The sequence below is a fragment of the Numenius arquata genome, chromosome 2, assembly GCF_964106895.1.
Source record: "Numenius arquata chromosome 2, bNumArq3.hap1.1, whole genome shotgun sequence".
Classification (NCBI taxonomy): Eukaryota; Metazoa; Chordata; class Aves; order Charadriiformes; family Scolopacidae; genus Numenius; species Numenius arquata.
The window spans coordinates 13,389,461-13,408,588 of record NC_133577.1 but is presented as its reverse complement, the minus strand read 5'-3'; the positions used below and the strand labels follow the sequence as shown (position 1 = coordinate 13,408,588).

At 41.4% G+C, this 19,128-nt stretch overlaps 1 protein-coding gene across 3 annotated transcripts in view; it reads left to right on the top strand.

The window, feature by feature from the left end:
• Window positions 1-19,128, top strand: part of LOC141476810 (SAM and SH3 domain-containing protein 1-like) — a 560,858-nt gene that overhangs the window by 495,695 nt on the left and 46,035 nt on the right. For all 3 annotated transcript variants that reach the window (XM_074165618.1, XM_074165606.1, XM_074165609.1), the window contains 6 exons: window positions 420-470; window positions 588-637; window positions 11,995-12,035; window positions 13,570-13,656; window positions 14,984-15,096; window positions 16,763-16,864. In XM_074165618.1, the coding sequence (XP_074021719.1) occupies window positions 420-470; window positions 588-637; window positions 11,995-12,035; window positions 13,570-13,656; window positions 14,984-15,096; window positions 16,763-16,864 (444 nt within the window). The remainder of the gene's footprint in view (window positions 1-419; window positions 471-587; window positions 638-11,994; window positions 12,036-13,569; window positions 13,657-14,983; window positions 15,097-16,762; window positions 16,865-19,128) is intronic.

Sequence of the window (19,128 nt, the reverse complement as noted above, 5' to 3'; positions counted from 1 at the left end):
TCTGTGCGAGCAACTGGACTTGGTGAAATGTATTGGAAACCTCTCAGTATTTTTAGCTCAGACAATGCTCTTTTAATGCCACATTTTCCCTGTATATTCTTCCTGAAGGTAAATTTTGGAAATTGCACTTTGTGTGATGATCTAGTGAAAATAACACATTCCTCTTTCTGTTTGGAATCAGTTCTGTCTGGCAATTTTACCACCTTCTATACTCTGCATTGATAAGGATGGAATTACCTGTTTTACTGGTGTATTTCAGAATTTATCCTGAAAGTGATTCCTTCTGGAGAGGTTAATGTTTCCCATTTGAACAGTTTTGAGGTAGTCGTAGGTTCTATTACCCTATTCCTTCTCCCACTTCAGCTTTCTTCTTTCTAGTGTTTGGATATTTCATTAACCTGACATTTGTTCTGTTTTAGGAGAAACCTGATGCCAGCCCCACGTCTCTACAGCTGCGATCCCAAATTGAGGTAAGGTCTTTGATTTCGATCACCCATGTTTGTTTGTTCCTTAGTTTGATATTCTGCATAAATTGGGCAAAGGCTGCTCTTGTGTCTGCTCTCACTGCTATGTGTCTTCTCTTGCAGGAGTCACTTGGTCTCAGCAGTACTGCGTCAACACCTGACACTGAAAGAAAGTAAGTGAAGGCACAGGAGGTGAGAAAGGGAGGGAGGGGGGATTTGGTATGTTTTCTATTTCCTTGGAATAAATTAATTTTAGATTGTATTGGTGTTTTAAGATTTCAGATCCAGCCGCTATTAATGAAACCCATTTTTGAACCTGCTCCTTCCCTCGTTCTCTTTTGGCCTTTTATTATTTTAGCCTTTAGACCAAGGGACAGTTATCTGTTCTTGCCTCTGTGAGCACTTGGGGTGTGCGTACACCAAGACGACTGGTAGTCATTTTTGAGGAGCTTCACTGATTTCACATTTTCTGCAAATTAAACCTGCTTAAAAAATATCTTTCTGTGACTAGACCTAAATGCAGCCAAAAAGAGATAGACAAGGGGAAGGGAGAGTTACAAACTTAAATCACTTTCCTTTTCCTGTGCACTCCTGGGTTTGTAACTGTGCTTTTGAAGAAGGTGCCAAGGGAATGAAGTATTTAAGACCAAGTTAAAAGGAGCTTTAATTTTAGCAGTCCTTAATAAAAACCTCTCTGTGAGGACTGAGAGGGTTTCTGTTTACTGTCATCTCCTGCTGCAATGTGTGTGCTTGTTTTCTGCGCCTCCTTCCTTTGATCCCAAGATCTTGGATCCCTATTGCTAAGGGTAACGTGCAGCAGTGCATGAAGACAACTGACACTGTATTTCCAATTGCCTGCGCTTCATGGGATGGTGCCAGCTGGACTGGTTCAGAGGGAGTACGTGGAATCCAGTTGTGATGTGACGTGCTTTCGCAAGGTTTTACAGTCCCGCATTTTAATATCTTCTAGTGATTCAACACTGGACAGTAATAGGAGGGTTGTAAGAAAGTGCCACCCTTGCTCTTGCTAGTTCAGTAGAAGGAGTGTCAGTCCCGGAGGGAACTGTGGTGGATGCGGGGTATGGGACTCAGCTGAGCACCAGCCATGTAGAAGGCTGTTGTACAGTAGGGAACAGCTGCTTAGGGGCTTCTCTGGGATCGTCTGAAAACTGGTTCACAGTAAAGACCTTGGAAAGCCATAAATTATCTTTTAGAGGTGCCTTGCCTCTTCATCACTCAGAGAGAAAGCAGAGATGGTTTCCTTGGGGTAGATGTTCATTTTCGAAACACCTTAAGACAGATAAAGTGAATTTTACCTTGGGTACAGTCACTGCCCCCATTTTACATGCTGTTAACAGAGAAAGCTAGAAGGCATAGAGTTTAAAAGTGGTGCTTCAGATACTGAAAGATAGAAAGTTTTCTTCAAGGATACCTCCCTGTATAACATTATAATGAAACCAGAAGTACCGAGTGGATGGGAACACTATGAGATCTGTAATCTGGGAAGCAAGCCTCCAAGGTTATCCTATAATCATAATACTTTTCTCTCAGTCTCAAAGCACTTTCCCCATGGGTAAATATCATCATCCTACCTCAGGTAATAATGAGATAAAGATCTCGGAGGAGGACAGCACACAACTGGGAATAAACTCCTCTTACAAGTTCTAGCCAGCTTCCTAAGTTCTGTTTCTGTGTAGGTGTTGTACCACAAATAACTGAGTGAGAAGACAATGTCTACAAAAAAAAAAAATCTTCTGAGTGACTCTGTTCTGAGAGAGCTCACTGAAAAGAAATTAACCTTGTTATCTGAGTTCAGATGGAAGAGACTTGTAATTTTGGGGGACTTTTCAAGAATGGAAGTGTCCTGTTTAAGAATTTGTCTGTCAGTTGAAGGGTTGTATGTGATTAACCCGATCAGATACACGGAACTGCCACGGGGCAGGTTGTGTCAAATATTTGCGCAGTAAGAAACAAGGCAACGTGATGCATGCTAAGTGGGCAAGGTGTTGAAAGTAATAAATGATATCTACTCAGTATTGTACAAATTATTCAAAACTGGAATTATACAGGCCTGTGCCTATTAGTGACAGCCTGCCACATCAATGCTGGAGGGCTGAATTGTCGTGGGAATGCCTCTTCTGGGGGGACAGAGTTTATAAAATTGATCTACAGGAAGATGACCACTGCAAGTCCATCTGATGCATCTGTGCTTGTTGTGTTGAATTTGATATTTTTCGGGGGAGGATGGTATGTTGGCCCTAGAGGGCTTTTTTGGTGTTTAGTTTATGACTTTCATCTGAATTTGCTGTGTGGTCATGCTAGGAGACAGGAAAGCTTGTCCCTTTAGGGATGCTGCTTTTGTGGCCCCCTCATTCTGCATGAAAGATCTGGGGTAAGCCTTTTACAAAACTTCTTTTGTTGTGAGAAGTTTGCCAAACCTGAAACTCGATGCAGATGTGCATTAGTTTCTCAGATTCACAAAGAGATTTGGGGGGCAAAAGGAAAAATTTGTCCCGTAATAGACATCCAGATTTTCAGGAGCTGATAAATCAGTTGTTCTGAGTGCTCTTTTAAAGCCCAAGTAAATGCTTGCCCCAAAAAAGTTATATTTCTACATGTTGAAAATGAAAATGTTTTCCCAGGGTGAGGTGAGGCGAGTTGTTTGTGTGTTCTGAGCAGGCTGCTTCAGAAAGTAAAAGCAAGTCCCAAGGAAAAGCCTGTGCTGGGATAGGGAGGAGAGAGCAAGTGGCCGGCTAGAACGCGGTCACTCTTGGTAGCTCCCCTCACCCAGTGCTGCTGCCTGCACACCCTGCAACTCAGTGCTACCAAGGTCTGAAGTTTTAAAATAACACACCTGGATGGCGGTTTAATTTGCCAGAGTTGAGAGATTCCAGACAGAAAGAGGTTTTGAGGGAGTCTGGAAGACGCTGTGTTTGTTTTAACCTGGTTTGGTTTTCCTTTTCTGTGGTGCCCAACTGGAGAGAGAACCTGACAGGCTCCACTGTGCACCGCACCGAAAATAGATTAGCCTTGGTGCTCTGTGGTAGGAAAAAATCCTGTTTGTGTGGACAAGCAGTGTATGTTCGGTCTTGCCTTGGGTATTAGTAACCCTGCTGCCCAGTCTGATCAAAGCCGGTGTGAAATTAGTCGGTGCCCTCCATCCAGCAAGTTGCTCAACAAGTATCTGTCTAGTGGGTGATGTGCTGTAACTCAGATGAGCAGCTGTAGTGCCTGGAGGGAGGCAATGGGGGTTAAACGAGCCTGGAGGCAGAGTCACTTGTCACTTCAAGTCATTGTCCCTCCTGAAGGCATTTGGGGCAATACAGCCTTCCGCTGTTGCTGACAACCCTGTTCCTGTTAATTAGATGAAGCTACAAAAAAGACTGCACATACGAACCTGCTCTATGCATTATAAATGCCCTACCAGTGGTTTTCATTCGATTGATTCTGACAAAGAGAGAAAAATCTTCGCTGTAGCAAAGGCCTCTGAGACTTATGTGAATAACAGCAAGGGTACCGATGTGGCCTGAAAAGCTGTCTGTAAACAACAGAAAACAAAGTCATGTTTGTTCAAGCTCGGCCTCACAATTGCTCTGATTTTTTGGCCATACTGGAGTTCCTTCTGTAAATTGAAACAGCTGGTCAGTCTTCCGAGTCATATACTACGCAGGCAATAACGCAAAGCATGGAATGAGATGTTTGTAGCTTTCTTCTCTTAATAATGTATTTCATTTCCCTCTGCGCTTTCCAAGATGCCCACTTTTAAACTGCAGTCTCGCTGTCAGTTGTTGTGCCAGTGTAACTTTGCAGATTCTTCAGCAAAGTGGCAACAGCATCTTTAACAGTGATATTATTAATTTTAAACGAAAATCTCCCCGGAACTGCTATTGCTCCTGTGTAGACACACTGATTTTTGCTTTCACTAGAAGAATCAGCAGTGTAACAAATATGCCGTAAATGTGTTCTTAGCAGTTACTGTTGCTTCTTTGTCCCCATACCATGTTGATCTGGGGATGTATTGTATATACAATCCCTATTATTTCCAAGTGATGGCAACACCCCAAGGATGTTTACTCAGGCAGGGGACTGAGCAGGGTTTTCTCAGAATTGTAAACAGAGCATTTAAAACAATGTAATCCAACTTTTAGCCTGTTCCCATTTTTGAGCATTCAAATCTACATGACAGACTGATGAGCTCTGCATGTTTGCCAGGAAATCCAGGTTAAATCCAGTCCCCTGAACTCAGGCTTCTGCATCCTGACTCTCATCCTGTTTTTAGAAGAACTGGGGATGTAGCAGAGGGGAAGTTGTGTATTTGCCCCCTTGGGAAATAGATCTGTTTGCTGTCACTGTTTGGTCCAGTGGCCTCTGGGCAAGTTTCGAATGTGGTGTATCAGAGAACTGCCAGGAAAGAGAAGGAGGTGGGTGAGAGACCCAAGAGCGCTGCATACAGATAGGATGAGGTACAGTCACTCCTATATACTAATTTTTTTCTTCGCAGCTGCTAGAGGAAGGAAGGACAGAAAACAACGCATGAGGTAACAGTTGTGGCTGTATCTGGTGTTTCACGGGTATTCCCACCACCTTTGAGTGGCAGTGGGTGTTACGAATTGTCACATCCTATGTGAATCACCTGCTGTTTCTTGAACTGCACCACTCAAGCATGCTCCCGACCAAGTAAATGGTCATACTTCATATTAAGTGCCACGATTCATCCTGCTGTGCTCCTCAGCCTGCGGCACAGTACAGCTTAAGCGTTCTCAACCCTGTGATCCTCAGGACATAAGTCCCAGACTCTGCCAGAGCAGGAAGCTGAGCAGAAACAGACTTCTCTAGCAGAAGGTGCTGGAGAAAAGCAGGCACGTGTGGGGTGCAAGTGGCACAGGGCGACATTGCTTGAGGGCTTTGCATTCCCCCTGCCTGGGGGAGCTGCCGTGCCCCCGGCAGCTGTGTCCTCAGCTCCCTGCCTCAGCTGCTCCTGAGAGTGAGTGTCTTTGTCACCCTCTCTGTGTGTGCAGGACGTACGTCTCACACTGAGCCCCTCACATGTTGAGTTCATACAGTTTGGCCAGATCTCTGGTGGCTTGTTGGGAATGTCAGAGGAGGAGCTGTAGGCTGCTTGGGCTTCCTCTGAGGTTGTTAGCGGGCAACCAGTGAGGCCGCCACACGAGTGGCTGTTATCTGCCTGCTGTTGTCTCTGCAGGAGAAACTATTGATTGAATCTGGTTTTAGGGATTTTCTGCAGTGGATGTGCCATAGTAAAGCCAGTCACCATCCTGTGGTATATACTTGAACTCCAAATTAGCCTAAGGCTGGGAGTGTGCCTGCAATTCAGTGTTCCCATCTTCCACAGTGATTTTCAGTGAAAGCAGCAGTCTCTTTAATAACAGCTTTCGTTCTGCAAAAGGGTTGATGCAAGCGTCAGTTCTGCCCCCATACACTATCTACTGGCCTTTGCTGGTAGTTTTTAACACTGGATTTCCTAATCCTCTTCCTCTGCAGCATTCAAACTGCAGGTCAAGCTTTGAATGGATAAGGTTATTAAATCATCCCTCCAGGTCATGGATGGGGGGACTTAAATTCCATCACCTTTGATTCTGGCAGCTTCTCAAGGTGCCCAAATTAACTTTGGCAGGTATTTGTAAGCTCATCTGCAAAGAAACAGGAGCACAGATCTGACAGAGGAGGTGAGGCAGAGAGAGGGCAGAAACTGAGAAGAACAAAGCAGAAAATAAACAAATCCCCCCAACCGAGGATGTTAAAGGCTGCACTTAATACTTGACAGAATAAATTGTTCCTTTTGCATTATTTAAAAGTGGAAAGTAATATTGGAAGAAAATTAAGTAAGAGCTTGCTGTACTTGAGATGTCTGCATTTAAGATACTTTTTTTTTTTTTTATACGCTGTGCTTGCAGGAATCAAAAAGAATCAGTGAATGTGTATGGCCCTGTTTTCACTTGTTTGAGACCTGATTTAGTCAAAGCCAAATTATTCATGCTGCCTTTAAACAGCCTCCTCAAGAGAAGTAGGGCAGGAAACTCCCACAATAACCCGCACAATGGGAGTGAGAGGCCAGCCAAACGCCGCCCAGGACACGTGAGGAGGGAAACCAGTGCGCCTTTGAGCAGCTGGAAGAAGATTTCAAGCCTGGTAATTTTGTACGAGGAAGCATGAAGGGCGCCTTTCATGAGAGAGCCCGACTTGTCGCAGCTCATCGACACGGCACGGAGTGAGCAACGCACGCAGAGCGGGGTGCACTGCATGCAGTACGTTGGACCCTGCTCTTTGCTGTGGAAGAGCTTTTAGCTGAGAATTATCTGACTCCCGGTCAGTTATTAAATACGCGACACAACCTCATCTGCCCACTGCCAGTCACCGGACCAAGCCTGTGGGACCAACGTGGTGGCTTCTGTGCTGGTGGTGGCAGAAAATACACATACGCACGCACAGCCCACAAGCAGCTCAGTGTTTGTTTCCACTGAGAAAGTTTTGACCTGCTTAAAGAGCCATTGCTATGGAAACCTAATGAGAAGATAATTGAATGAAACGTCTTTGCTTTCCATCCCTTTCTCACACTGGTGCCAGCAAGGTCAGAACCTTGCAGGCCTGCTTTCTCTTCAGGTTCATGCAAATTTGATAAAAATACCAAGGGCCCATTTTCTTCCCTGTGCCAGCTCTGGTTAGATAAATTATCTAGTATTCAGTCAGGAGCAGTTACAAGTCTGTCAGTTTTTCATACTAATTATGTGACTGGGCCATTTCTAATGTACGCGGATAACCGAATGGCTTTGCAGCAGAGCCAGCATGTGCTTTTGCATGGGTTATTCACCACTATGAATGTGCATAATATTTGTAGATTGAAAATCCCATCCAAAGTGTTTTCCTCAATGGGCTATAAATAGTCATTGGGAGGGAATAAGAGGGCCACTATCAGTTTATTGAAGATCGTAACAGTGGTGGTTTCATTATCAGATGGTGCTATGCACCTGTGGATTTTATGGTCCATAAATGAGATGCGGCCATGTGTTAAAGCACATCTGCACTTAAAATACTTAGTGTTGAAACAAAAACCCATCAGAAACCCTGTCATTCTCAGTTCCCATGTTTGTTCTGTTTGGAGAACGATGAGCTTTCAAAAATCAACAGGCGCATTCATGAAAGCAGCACATGGTGTCACTTGTTTCCTTTCCCAGTTCTGCGGTGTACCAGCACATTCACATCTCAGGGCACGTATGACTGTGTATCTTGTAAAATAAACCACTCTGTATGTGAGATAAGCCCTGCTGTTTTTCTCTCCGAGATCAGAATCAGTCCAGAGGTAACAGGGAAATCTGTAGCCTCGTAGCTCAACACAGCCTAATTAAAACCCATCTCAATAATCAGATACAGTCTCAGCTGGCTTGTGAGCAAATTGCATACATTGGTTCTTCCTTGTGCTCCAAGTTTTGGAGCCCACCTCCAGGTTTTAAGGGTTAATTTATAAAAAGAAGGATTGCTTAGGTATAGCAAGGTCACCCCCACTGCAGCACCTCTATGGAGAGGTAGATTCAAAGACTAATTTTGATGCCTGCCTTTGCCGTTGTTCATGCAGAACTCACAGGCTGCAAGAGAAGAACCAGAAGTGCCTTCCAGAGACTGTGCTCATGTCCAGATCTTTGTTGTCAAAGACATCTGGTCTGGTCTCTATCTTCCAAGGACCCTCTTAAAAGCAGTTAGTTAGTTTATAAAGCTGCCCTCCCTTTCTCTACTTACTCTCGGAAGTTTGTCCAAATAATTAGAAAATGTTAACTCCTCTTTTCTAATTTGTTTCCAGCTTATGTCTTGTTTGTGTGCCTGATTTAATAGGCAGTAAATTAATCTTCTTGCAGCTTTCAATTTTGACAGACTGAACAGGCAAAACTTTTCTAGCTTTCTCTCGTAAGATAAGCTGTCCAGTTCCCTGACTATTCTAACAGCTTTTCTCTTTACCACTTCTGGTTTGAATTCATCTTTCTTGAGCATGAGTAATGATGGTTGTATAGCTATTCCCATATATATTCATTCTTTGTACTGCCATTGGAATTTCCCATCCTTATGCCTTCTAGGATTAATGTGTTGTTTTTTTCTCAGTCATCCTTTTTCAGCTGGTATCCCCAGGTACACTTGTCATTTGCAAACCTTCAGTGGTTGAAAGACTGACTTTTGTGCCAGTCCTGTTTGCGTACTTGCACATTTTAGCATTGAATGTTAACTCATTTCTGTTAAGCCAGTCTTTCTAATCAGCTGGTTCCTGGTCCAGGTTCTCAGCTCTGGCTATTGCTACTAAATTTTGTGTTGCTGGTGACTGAGTGGTCTGATGTAATTTACTAAACTCTGCTGAAACCAGTTGTCTCTCTGAGGCAGTAATATTTGGTTACTCCCAAAAGTAGTTCCATTTTTAGATTATCTATTGTGCTGCTTTTTTTTTTCCTCATTTGTTTATTTCAGCAGTTTAGCTCCAAGAGGCCCAAAGTATCAGCCTAGAGATGGTTTTGAATTTGCCAGATTAATGAAGTGGATTAAAGTTTTGACCCCTTCTGCAGCTCGCTTCCAGAGATTATGGGTTGATAAGAAAGTACTCCTTCCCTCTGGCCATAAATCTTTTTTTCTTCCTTCTTGTATGAACATATACCCATACGTTTCTTCTGCTATATGCTGTGATGGAGTACATTTAATGTGAAAGCTTGCTAATGAAGTTGTACATCAGACCACAACAAAAATGAAGGCCTCCACGGTGGAGTAATGGCATTTGGCTCCCTTTCAGACACACAGTGCTGAAACTTCTGCCAAGTGTCACTGCATCATTAACTTTCAGTACAAGTTATCAGTCTATGAATGGAAGAACACAAATCACTTTCAGTGCACGTTCACAGAGGAGCTGCGGATTTAACAGAGTAAGGGAGTGTAATTGGCAAATCAAACATACAGAGACTCCGAGGTATTCTGGAATTTTTCACCAGACATCTAGGAAGTAAAACGCTTGATTGATTTCACCGAGGATTTTTAAGCGCCAGAGTTGTCTGGTGGAACTAAAAAGTAAGTGCCTTATCAGGCTCTGTGTGGTAGGTTTTGTTGGCATTTCCATCTCTTCAGAGCAGCTGTTAGCATTTTCAAGGTCAGCCCAGGCATGGAAGATTTCCTCTTTAGGGAATGCATGAAATGATAATTGGAATTTGCATCCTCTGATGAAACACAGCATAGTTCTTAAATCAGTTATAAATGAGAAGGTGGTCCGCTTGCTGTGGATCCTACTTTTCTCCTTGCCCCTTCTAGCTCAGGCGCATCAGCAGTTTGCTCCTACTGCTCTTCCGCTTCTTCGGAGTTGGTGGCCTCAAGCTAATTCCCAGTGAACAGATGTCCACATCACAAACATTGCCGCTACACCTGCTGCGTACTTGCATCGTTGTTGGCAACTGTGCAAGAGGAGAAAAGGATTAAAATCGATTTGGAGGCTGAAGAGCACAGGAGACTGCCCCTCCACTTCGCGGCTGATTTCACTAGTCAGGCAAAGTTCTGATCATTAACAGAGTTCATTTTCTAAGGACAGCGATTTAGTGCATTTCATGGATACTAAATTCATTTAAGATAAATAGGCTAACTGCCTGATGGGTGAGGTCTATGCTCAGGTGCAAAACATAGAGTGGATCAATTTTGTCAGTTCCAACAGGACTTGGCTTTCTTTTTACTTGGTTTTCTCCATATATGAGTCCACATACTTTTTACCTGATTTACCTTTATTTAGAAAAATACTCACTGACAACTTTACCTTTAAGTGTCTGGATGAAATCCTGGCCCAGTTGAAAGTCTTCAAATTTTGATACTGGCTTTTCTGGAGTTTTTACCCAGAAAGTATGGGGTTTGTGTTTTTCTCCTGCATTTGTTATTCAGGCTTCTTAAAAACTAAGCATCTGGTTGCATATCACCTATATCATTAACTTTTGCCCATCAAGGGTAAACTGGATCAGCAAGGAAAACACTAAATGTCTCCTTCTGCCTGGTGCACTACAAATCTGAAATTTGGTTGCTTCAGTTGGTTTGCAGTTTGTGCTGGATTATATTTCTAATCAGTCTGAGGTTGAAGGAGTTTATATGTCAGAGCTTCGCGGTGCCAAACCCTCCTTGTCTAGATGAATTACTAAACCAAACTGAAACATCATACTGTCTCATTTCCCCTTTAATGATGTCTTTGCAAATTGATGAGCATGTTTTTCATGCTTATGAAACGTTGGCCAGTAATTGCTTACATCTTCTAAACTCTGAACTGGCTTGAACTAAAATTTTCCCTCGAGTGGTTTACTGAATTGATAAAAAACTCTTCATTGCCCTCTTCTGGGGGGTCTAAGAAAATGCAAGGAGCCTGCGCAAACACTGGACAGCAGCTAGAGTATGGCATGGGTGTGTTATTGTATGGCCTCGTTCAAAGAACGATTTGGCTTGAGGTCTTCTTGGTATGCTGGGGTACGCATGTTTCTGTTCTGCATGGCTGCAGGACAGCCACCGCACAATAGGCCATTGTCATGTCGCGGGGCCGAGCTCTCGACAAAGAGACTGCAGTAATGCTTTGCACTTGGAGCCTCCAGCAAAGCCATTGAAGCTGGCAAAAGTCATTTCACTGGCTTGGTGCAGCTTGGTTAAATAGTGATTCCCATAGGAAGGCTTCAAAGAATTGCACAAGATTTGGTAATTTCTATTAGCTCCATTTATACAGACAGAAACAAAGGCAATGAAGGGGGGTGATGTCTCATCAGAGATCCCACAATGAACCGTTGGCACTGAGTTGGAATCCATTACGGAAAACTGGTTCAACATAAAGACCGAGAATAAAAGATTTACTTACTATTTTACTGGGTTGTTTGTAAAGTCCGTGTTCTGTTAAAATAAGTCTCTCCAGCTAGCTTTTGAAGAAGGAAGTATACAGTGGTGGGAAAGCACACAGAAGGGACTCAGGAGAAAGAAGCTATAGACTCCTGTCATCTATGGTTGCGCTTCATAGGGTCTGGACAAGCCTCCTTCACCTTGTCTTTAAAAAAAAATCTCTATTCTCTTCCACACAGTGGCTTCTGAAAGTTTAATGAAGGCATGTTTATAAAGCATTTTCAGGTAAAAAGAAAAAAATAGGCCAAAACCTGTTATACAGCTAAACAGATACAGCATCTCAGTGCTACAGTTTCTAAGGCAGCCAAAATACTGTTTTACAAATGGAAAGGGGGAAAGTATGTGAAAAAGTGTTTTTCTGAGGGATCCCTAGACTCCTTTGCCTTAACCATAAGTTTCTGTCGGTATGTATTTTTCTATGCTGGTCACAAAAGGCATGTTTAAGAGGGGAACTCAGTTATTGTGGTCGGACCAGTGGGTTCAGTTTTTGTTTCCGACTTGCTGTGTTGGGAAGAAAAGGGAAGAGAAAACAGCTCATGATATATTGTTTGGAAACTATAATTTACTGTAATCAGACAGCTCCCATGAAATGTGAGAAGCCTACATCAGTAAGTCCACTTCTCTGTTTTTGTCCTAGGCTCTCCATTCATAAATCAAGTTCGGAAGAAGGCTCTGTAGGTCAGTATATTTCATTTTATTTAATACTCCTATGGAATTCTTAAAACAGGTTTTAATTTTTGCTTGTGCTGGGATGTGAAGAGCTGAGTAAACACAATGCTGACGGAAGTCAGCAGCATTTGGGGGGCGGGGGGGAGCAGGCGAGTCTTTGCAGCTTTAAAAGTAGATGCTGGGTGTCTCAGTGATCACTTACACTGCCCGACCAGCATTGTCATGTGATAAATATGCATCTTTTGACTTGTTTTATTGAATTTCAAATGTCTGCATGTTAGATCACTGCTAGCCTATCCGTTTGTACTCTGAAAATTGCCACCACCAGTGAATAACTGGGGTTTCATGTCACACCAGAGTCGCTTCCTTTGTTTCTGAAATATTTTGTGTTCTTAAGCATGTATTTGTTTTCCATTGTCTCTCACATTTTCTTTCTTTTTATTTCAACTTACTATATTTAGTTCATATTGCTATCGTAAGTCATTTGCTGAGCTGATACAATTCTGGAGAAATTTTATTTTGGTCATAGGAGAGGAAAAGAAAATCTGGGAGGTTTTTTTGTTTGTTTGTTTCTTTTTATTTTTATTTTTCTAGGGACATTTCCACACAGTCACAGTGTTTCAGAGAGTCAGTAAACCCAGCTTCTAGGGCGAGATCTAAAGTACTATATTCACATGCTGAAACTAGTGGTACAGTATAAACTGCATTCCTTTGAATTTTTCAAAAGCAGAAGGGTGAAGTAGCTCTTTATCAGTAGCATTTCTGCCAGATCAGGCTCAGTATGTTCTCTTGCAGATGGCATAAACTTTATAGCGTGTGCTCTAGTGAATTCAACAGAACACAGTTACGTCCTCTATCTAGAGCCAGATCCCGTTTCTTTTTTGGAACAAATTATTTATTTCTGGGTCATCAAGCCGTATGCAGATTTGATATTAATGGAGATGGAGATCCAGCCTTGTACAGTCCAGGCATACAGAGAGCAATAGTCAGACATAGCTGATTGTCCCATATAATTTTTCATGCCAAGTAGCAGAATGTGCCTGTGTTTTTGTGCTTATGTGTGTATGCATTAATATATATGTAAAGTATTTCTTTTCTGTATAGATATGTACACACATACTAGAAAATTACTTATCTTAGTTGTGGCTTAGGCTGCATAATTGTGGCTCTGTTAAAGAGAATAAACTAACAAAATACTTCAAAAACACTTCCAGACTTGACGTTAACAACTTAACAGATATCAAAATGAATGTAAAATATTTTCTGTTTATAATTCAAAATATGTAAGTTACTGGCTTATCTCAGTCCTCTATAGCATTGTCAATTATAAAAGAATGTGCATTTCCCTGAAAAGCTACATCAGCATAGTTCTACTACAGAATAAATAATGAAAAACAGAAAAATTGAGGTTTTTTTATTCTTGTTTTTGACTTAGAAAATACAACTTAATGTTTGAAAGCTTCTCTAGTGTTTACTAACTAGTGTTTCTTTCTGAAATTCTTTTTCCCTTTCCCCTCATCCTCCCTCCCCACTTTCCTTTTAGGGAAAGCAGACTGGAAAAAGAAAAATAAGTTTTTTTGGCAGAATTTCCGAAAGAACCAGAAAGGACTAATGAGGCAGTCTTCAAAAGGTAAATCTTTTCTAAGGACACACAACCTACCTGTTTAAAATAGGAGTCAACATCACAAAGGAGTAAAACTCATTTGCAACTGTGTGGCAGTTGGGGGAGTGTGGATCTGGAAGCGTCACAGGTTTGGTTCATCGCGTGAGAGCTCAGAAAGAGAAGTCATATTCTGTGAGACTGCAGACATGAGACCCTTGGTCCTGACTGTCAGTGATGGCACACGCGCAAAGTGATGCAGTTAATATATATTTACAAGTCGTATCTGTAAATGAAAAAGGTGTTTGGTTTTTTTTTTTTCCTGATCCTGACTTGCTGAGAGAAATGTTGATCTGTTTTAATTAGAAAGATGTTTCTCCTTTCTTTGGCATTTGGTTACTTTGACCTGTTTGCTTTAGGCTTGAATCCAACCTCTTCTTGTAGGAGAAGACGCTACAAGGAGGAGTAGTAAAAGTGCATCTGGTGACTAGTGCAAATGTAGGATGAATTCCACTTAAACTGTCAGGTGTCTTTCTCTAGTTCTTCTCCAGAAGACACAGCTGTGTGTTGCTTTAGGTATTTGTCTTCACACGGAAATTTGTTTCCCCGTGTGTATCAGTTAGATCCTTGTGTTGCAAACAGATGCTTCTCCACATCACTATGTCTGTGTTCAGACGGACTGTGGAAGATGACAGGAGCCCACTTAGGATGTTGGAAAGGGGCACATTTACACTGTCAGTTAAGCATGGATCCTTGCTGGCTTTCAAGGCAAGTTCTAGTTGTCCGTGCTGACGTGCCAGGCACAAAAGGAGAGGTCCTGGAGTTGAGAGCCCCAGTGCATCCAGCACCATGTGCCAGCTCAGTGGCCAGTTAGATAGCTCAGATAAATCAGGGGACATGGCCAGTCCACAGCAAAGAGGCCAGTGCAAGGGCCCAGCACGCCTTTCCTGGACGGGCTTCCCATCCGCTCTGGCAGCTGACTACAGTATTCCTCAGGGCTGAGTGCAGGACTTTTCTGGCATTAGCACTTTCTCTTTTGATTCTTGTCTTTCAGGGTCAATAGCTGTGTGATGACAGTCACTTCTTATTTCTCCTTGTCACGCTCTCTTGCTTTCAATGTCAGAGCAGACTTAGTTTTCTAGCCCTAATTTACTTACTTTTCTTGCTCAGTTACTTCCAAATCATTCAATCCTTTGAAATCATAGTATGGGACTGCTCTGGGGAGGGTCTGTTTCTGGCCAGCCAGATCCACGTGGCGACCGGATTTCAGAGCACTGGGTAAAATCCAGTTTTAATGTACCCCACTCTGTGCGTGACTTCTTACACATGCCTAATACCTCTGTGCTTTTTCCTGCAGGAGAGGATGTGGGGTACGTGGCTAGTGAGATCACGATGAGTGATGAAGAGCGGATCCAGCTGATGATGATGGTCAAAGAGAAGATGATCACCATTGAGGAAGCACTTGCTAGGGTATGATATGTACATCATTTTCCTTGAGAAACATGTTTTAGGATGTAGGATATACCGATTTGGAGTTTTCATTTGCTCAGAAAGCATATGAGAAGAGGGGAGAAAACTTGCCTATTTGTCTCATCGTGCTAGGTAGCATAAATTATTGGCAGTTCATTTGTTTATGGGGAAAAGCGAGATTTAGCCCCACCAAAACTAGGTGTCCAGTGCATGGTAAATTAATCAAGTCCTAAAAGCATTTTCTTCTCTCCACTGGCAAGAAAGGGTGCCAAACAGAGAAAAGCTGAAATGTAGACATTTGCATTGCAGCGGTCTAAAGGGAGAGGAATCCCACCTGTACTACCCCTTATTTATCATGTATGTTCATAGGTTTAAGTACTAGAAGGAATGTTGCAAGTTTTCATGGGCTTGCCTTACTTGTCTCAGAAGGCATATATTTCTCATTAGTTTCCTGCTGCTAATGGCTAAAGGGCATTTTAGGCTGCCTTTCCTTTTCAGCAAGGAAAACTTTGAAAAATACTGATGTTTAAGCTAAAATTTCTTCTGCTTCTTTCTCAGCCAAAAAGGTGGTGTTTTGTTTCAGTAGCCTTCAAGAGAACATGTCCAGCCATTTTTGGCATTTGACATTAAAATCAACATAGATGTATTTTTTTGATAAGTACAGTGGCTGTCACAAGTGTTTCTTTACAAAATCTAAATGTTAATAAACAACTAGAAAAATAACTGTAAGGTATTGTATTTGTGCAGCAACAGGGCTGAGATTGTAATTGCTCAGCAGCCAAAAGATCAGTGTTAAAGTTTCCACACCACTTTTCATTTTGTATCCTAGTGCAAAATATTCTGTATGGGCTCCATTAGAGGTGCAGAAAATGTGATTTAGATCATGAATTGGCACTCGGATTTCTGTACTGACATACTGTATCTTGAAATAGATTATCCTAGAATGTAAAGTTATGTTACCGTCTGAAGAAAATGTTGCTTTGCTGGGAATCATATCATGAAAGAAAATGCAAAATTTTAAAATTACTGGGTGGTAATATCGGGAACTCTTTTACTTCGCTGCTGTTAATTTGTGGGGGAGGGCTATACCTAATCTGTACGGTTCATATATGTACTGGTACTGTTTCCCTCTAGTGGTCTGAGCTACTAGCAGCAACTTTTTCTTTTTTGAAATATCATCAGTTCTTGATGATCCTCTCAACAGTTTGGCTCTACTAGAATTGCTTTTCTGTCTTAAGACTTTTATTGGAAAATGGGAAAGATTGTCTTTTGTTTTAAATTTATAAAAGATGGTTCCTAGCCTTTACTGCAGATCATTTTCTTTATGAAGGAAATTGGCAGGCTATTGTGATTTAGTCTGTCCACTGTAAACTGCGCCTCTGAGATGGGGATGTGTAGTTTATATTTTACCAATGACAGTTCATCAAAATTCAGTATTTGCAGATCACTTCCTTTTAAGAAAAAAAAAATTCATCGTTAAAACTTCTGATTCTAAAGCAAATTAATTTGTTTTGAACAAGTGAGACATGCAGTACAAAAGTTCTGATTTTCCCAGCTCCACAATTATTTGGGGGGAAAAACAATGAAAGGATGTTAACTCTTGCTATTTTAATGAAGATTGATGGCTTCTTCTCACTGGAAAACATTCCCTCTTTTCAAATTTCAGCTGAAGGAGTATGAAGCCCAGCACAGGCAATCAAGCACTGTAGATGCTACAGAATGGCCTGATGGTTCTTACTCAACATTTGATGGGTCTTCCAATTGTAATGTAAGTACTTGTCATTCTGATATAGCTCCCAGTATCATTTAATATTTAAATTCTTGTATTGCAGTAGAGAAATATCCTGATTTACCTGATGATTTCCTTAATAGCAAATGTATCATTTGACCTTATGATGCTACATTCTGTCTGCAGAAAATCTTTAACATGGATTTTTGAATCTTCTAGGTTTGTTGTTGCAGACTTTTATGGTCTTTTAAATCTGGCCCTTCATCACTGAACTTTTGAAGCACAAGTGGTACCTGGCAAAAAACGCCCATGTTCCAAAATGCATGGAAAAGGTTTTTTAGGTTGTTTAGAGGGAACTGTTTTGTTTTGCTGATTCATAGTAACTGAGAAGTAGAGTTTCCCAGGCCTTTGTAGCCTTTGTTGATACATTCTAGGTGAGGGTCTGGCTAAGTTCTAGCTGCCTGCTGCTTTCAAACAGTTCTATCTCTGCATTTGCTAACTGTCAGCCCAGAGAGTCTGCAGCTTTTGCCAGACAGTAAGGCAGCTTCCCTCCCTCATTTTTATTTCTGAACTGTGTAGCTTCTGTTGTTTTTACGGGCACCAGACAGTCTTTGTGTCATGCCATACTGAATTAATTAATTTTTCCTTCCAAATATCTTCATTTTCACTGAGCAGTTTATTCCACTTCATTTCTCTAATTGAAAGTTCACAGATAAATCTTAGAGAAGAACACATTTGGCTGTCAAATCCAAGCTCTTTGTAACCCATATAATTGAATCATAGGCTTTTGAGACCATTGATTGATTTATTTATTTTATTGTCAATGGAATTTCCTGCTAACTGCAGCAGGCAGTTAGCTTCTCCTCCCTAAATGAAAAGAGGAATGCTATGTCATTTTATGAGAAGTTTAAAATATTTTGTGGTGGAAAAAGATTTTCTTGTTTGTATTCAAAAAAAAATATGCCTATCTTTAGTTAGATGGGAGCAGAAGGGGACTGATGTTGCCTTATACTCTGTTCTGATACAATCAGAAATGTGTAAAGAATAGACAAGGAAGGATCCTGAATCTTCTGCACTGATTGTTTAACTGACTGAAAGATGTCTTGGTCTTTTCCTCATTAGTATTTAGAACCTGAACTTTCCCCTCTTGAGGCCTTTGGCCTAGGTACCTATAGCATAAAAGCCTCAAAATTCTCATTTACTGTGGTCAAATCTCAGAAGGATACTGACTTTCTCGCTTAAATCTCCTGATAGTGATTTATATTTGTGTATACCTTTGAGAACTGAACATGACTTAGTATTTGCTCCCTAAAGGAACAACTTGGCACCTTTTCTCTAAAACTATTTTCCTAAGCCATCTTTACACTTTGACTCAAGAGCTCTGTTGCCTCTCTCTGCTGTTGTGGTAGGATTTGAACCATCTTCCTGCTAACTTTGATGGGGGATCTCTATTCCATCGTTGTGGATACCTCTCAAGATTTTTGCCCTTCCTTCTAATTTTTATCCTGGTTACATTGAACAGAAGCTGTGAAACTGCATGCCTTCAAGGGAAAATCAGATCATCTGTAGATAAGAAACTTCATGTTAGAACAAAAGTCGGCTTGGCTTTCTTTTTTGTGGACCAGAAAGAAACTAGGGTTAGCTGGGGTGAAAAAACTTTGGGCTATAATTGATATGCAAGAGGGAAAAACAAACAGTGCAAAGTATCAGATATGCCTAGAGGTAGGGCGTGTGTTCACCCAGACTGTGCTGCCAAAGGACATCTCTGTTAATCTAAAATGACTGGCTTTTGAGAGGTGCAAAGAGGATTCTGTTTCAAGCCCTTTCTTTGCCAAATGGTTTGACCTTCAGTGCCATTTGTGTGATTTGTATTCTGCAAATTCGGAATCTCAACTTAAAATTACCCCACTCATTTTATAGAGGCCATGAAGCAAAGATGTTTTTCCATATATTAAAAACATTTTGTTAGATAGCCCACTGCCTTCTAACCTCATAAAGTAAATGAAAATATGAGTCACTGAAATTGAAGTTTCTGGTTTGAATTAAAACTCCTTGGGCAATGGCTCTTCTGGTTCTGTTGGCATTTTTTCTGATTTCTTTTTTTTTTTTTCAGTCTCATGGCCAAATTGTTACTAGGCAGTTTTTAATGGAACATTGTGATCATACTTGATCATTTTGTAAACACTTTGTACACACAAATGATAAAAGTGAATTGCAGGGTAATTGCAGATTGAGGGAATTTAGGAAAAGGATAATTTTTAGTTTACTTGCTATGCATTTGTTTGGTAACCTTGGAGATTTAA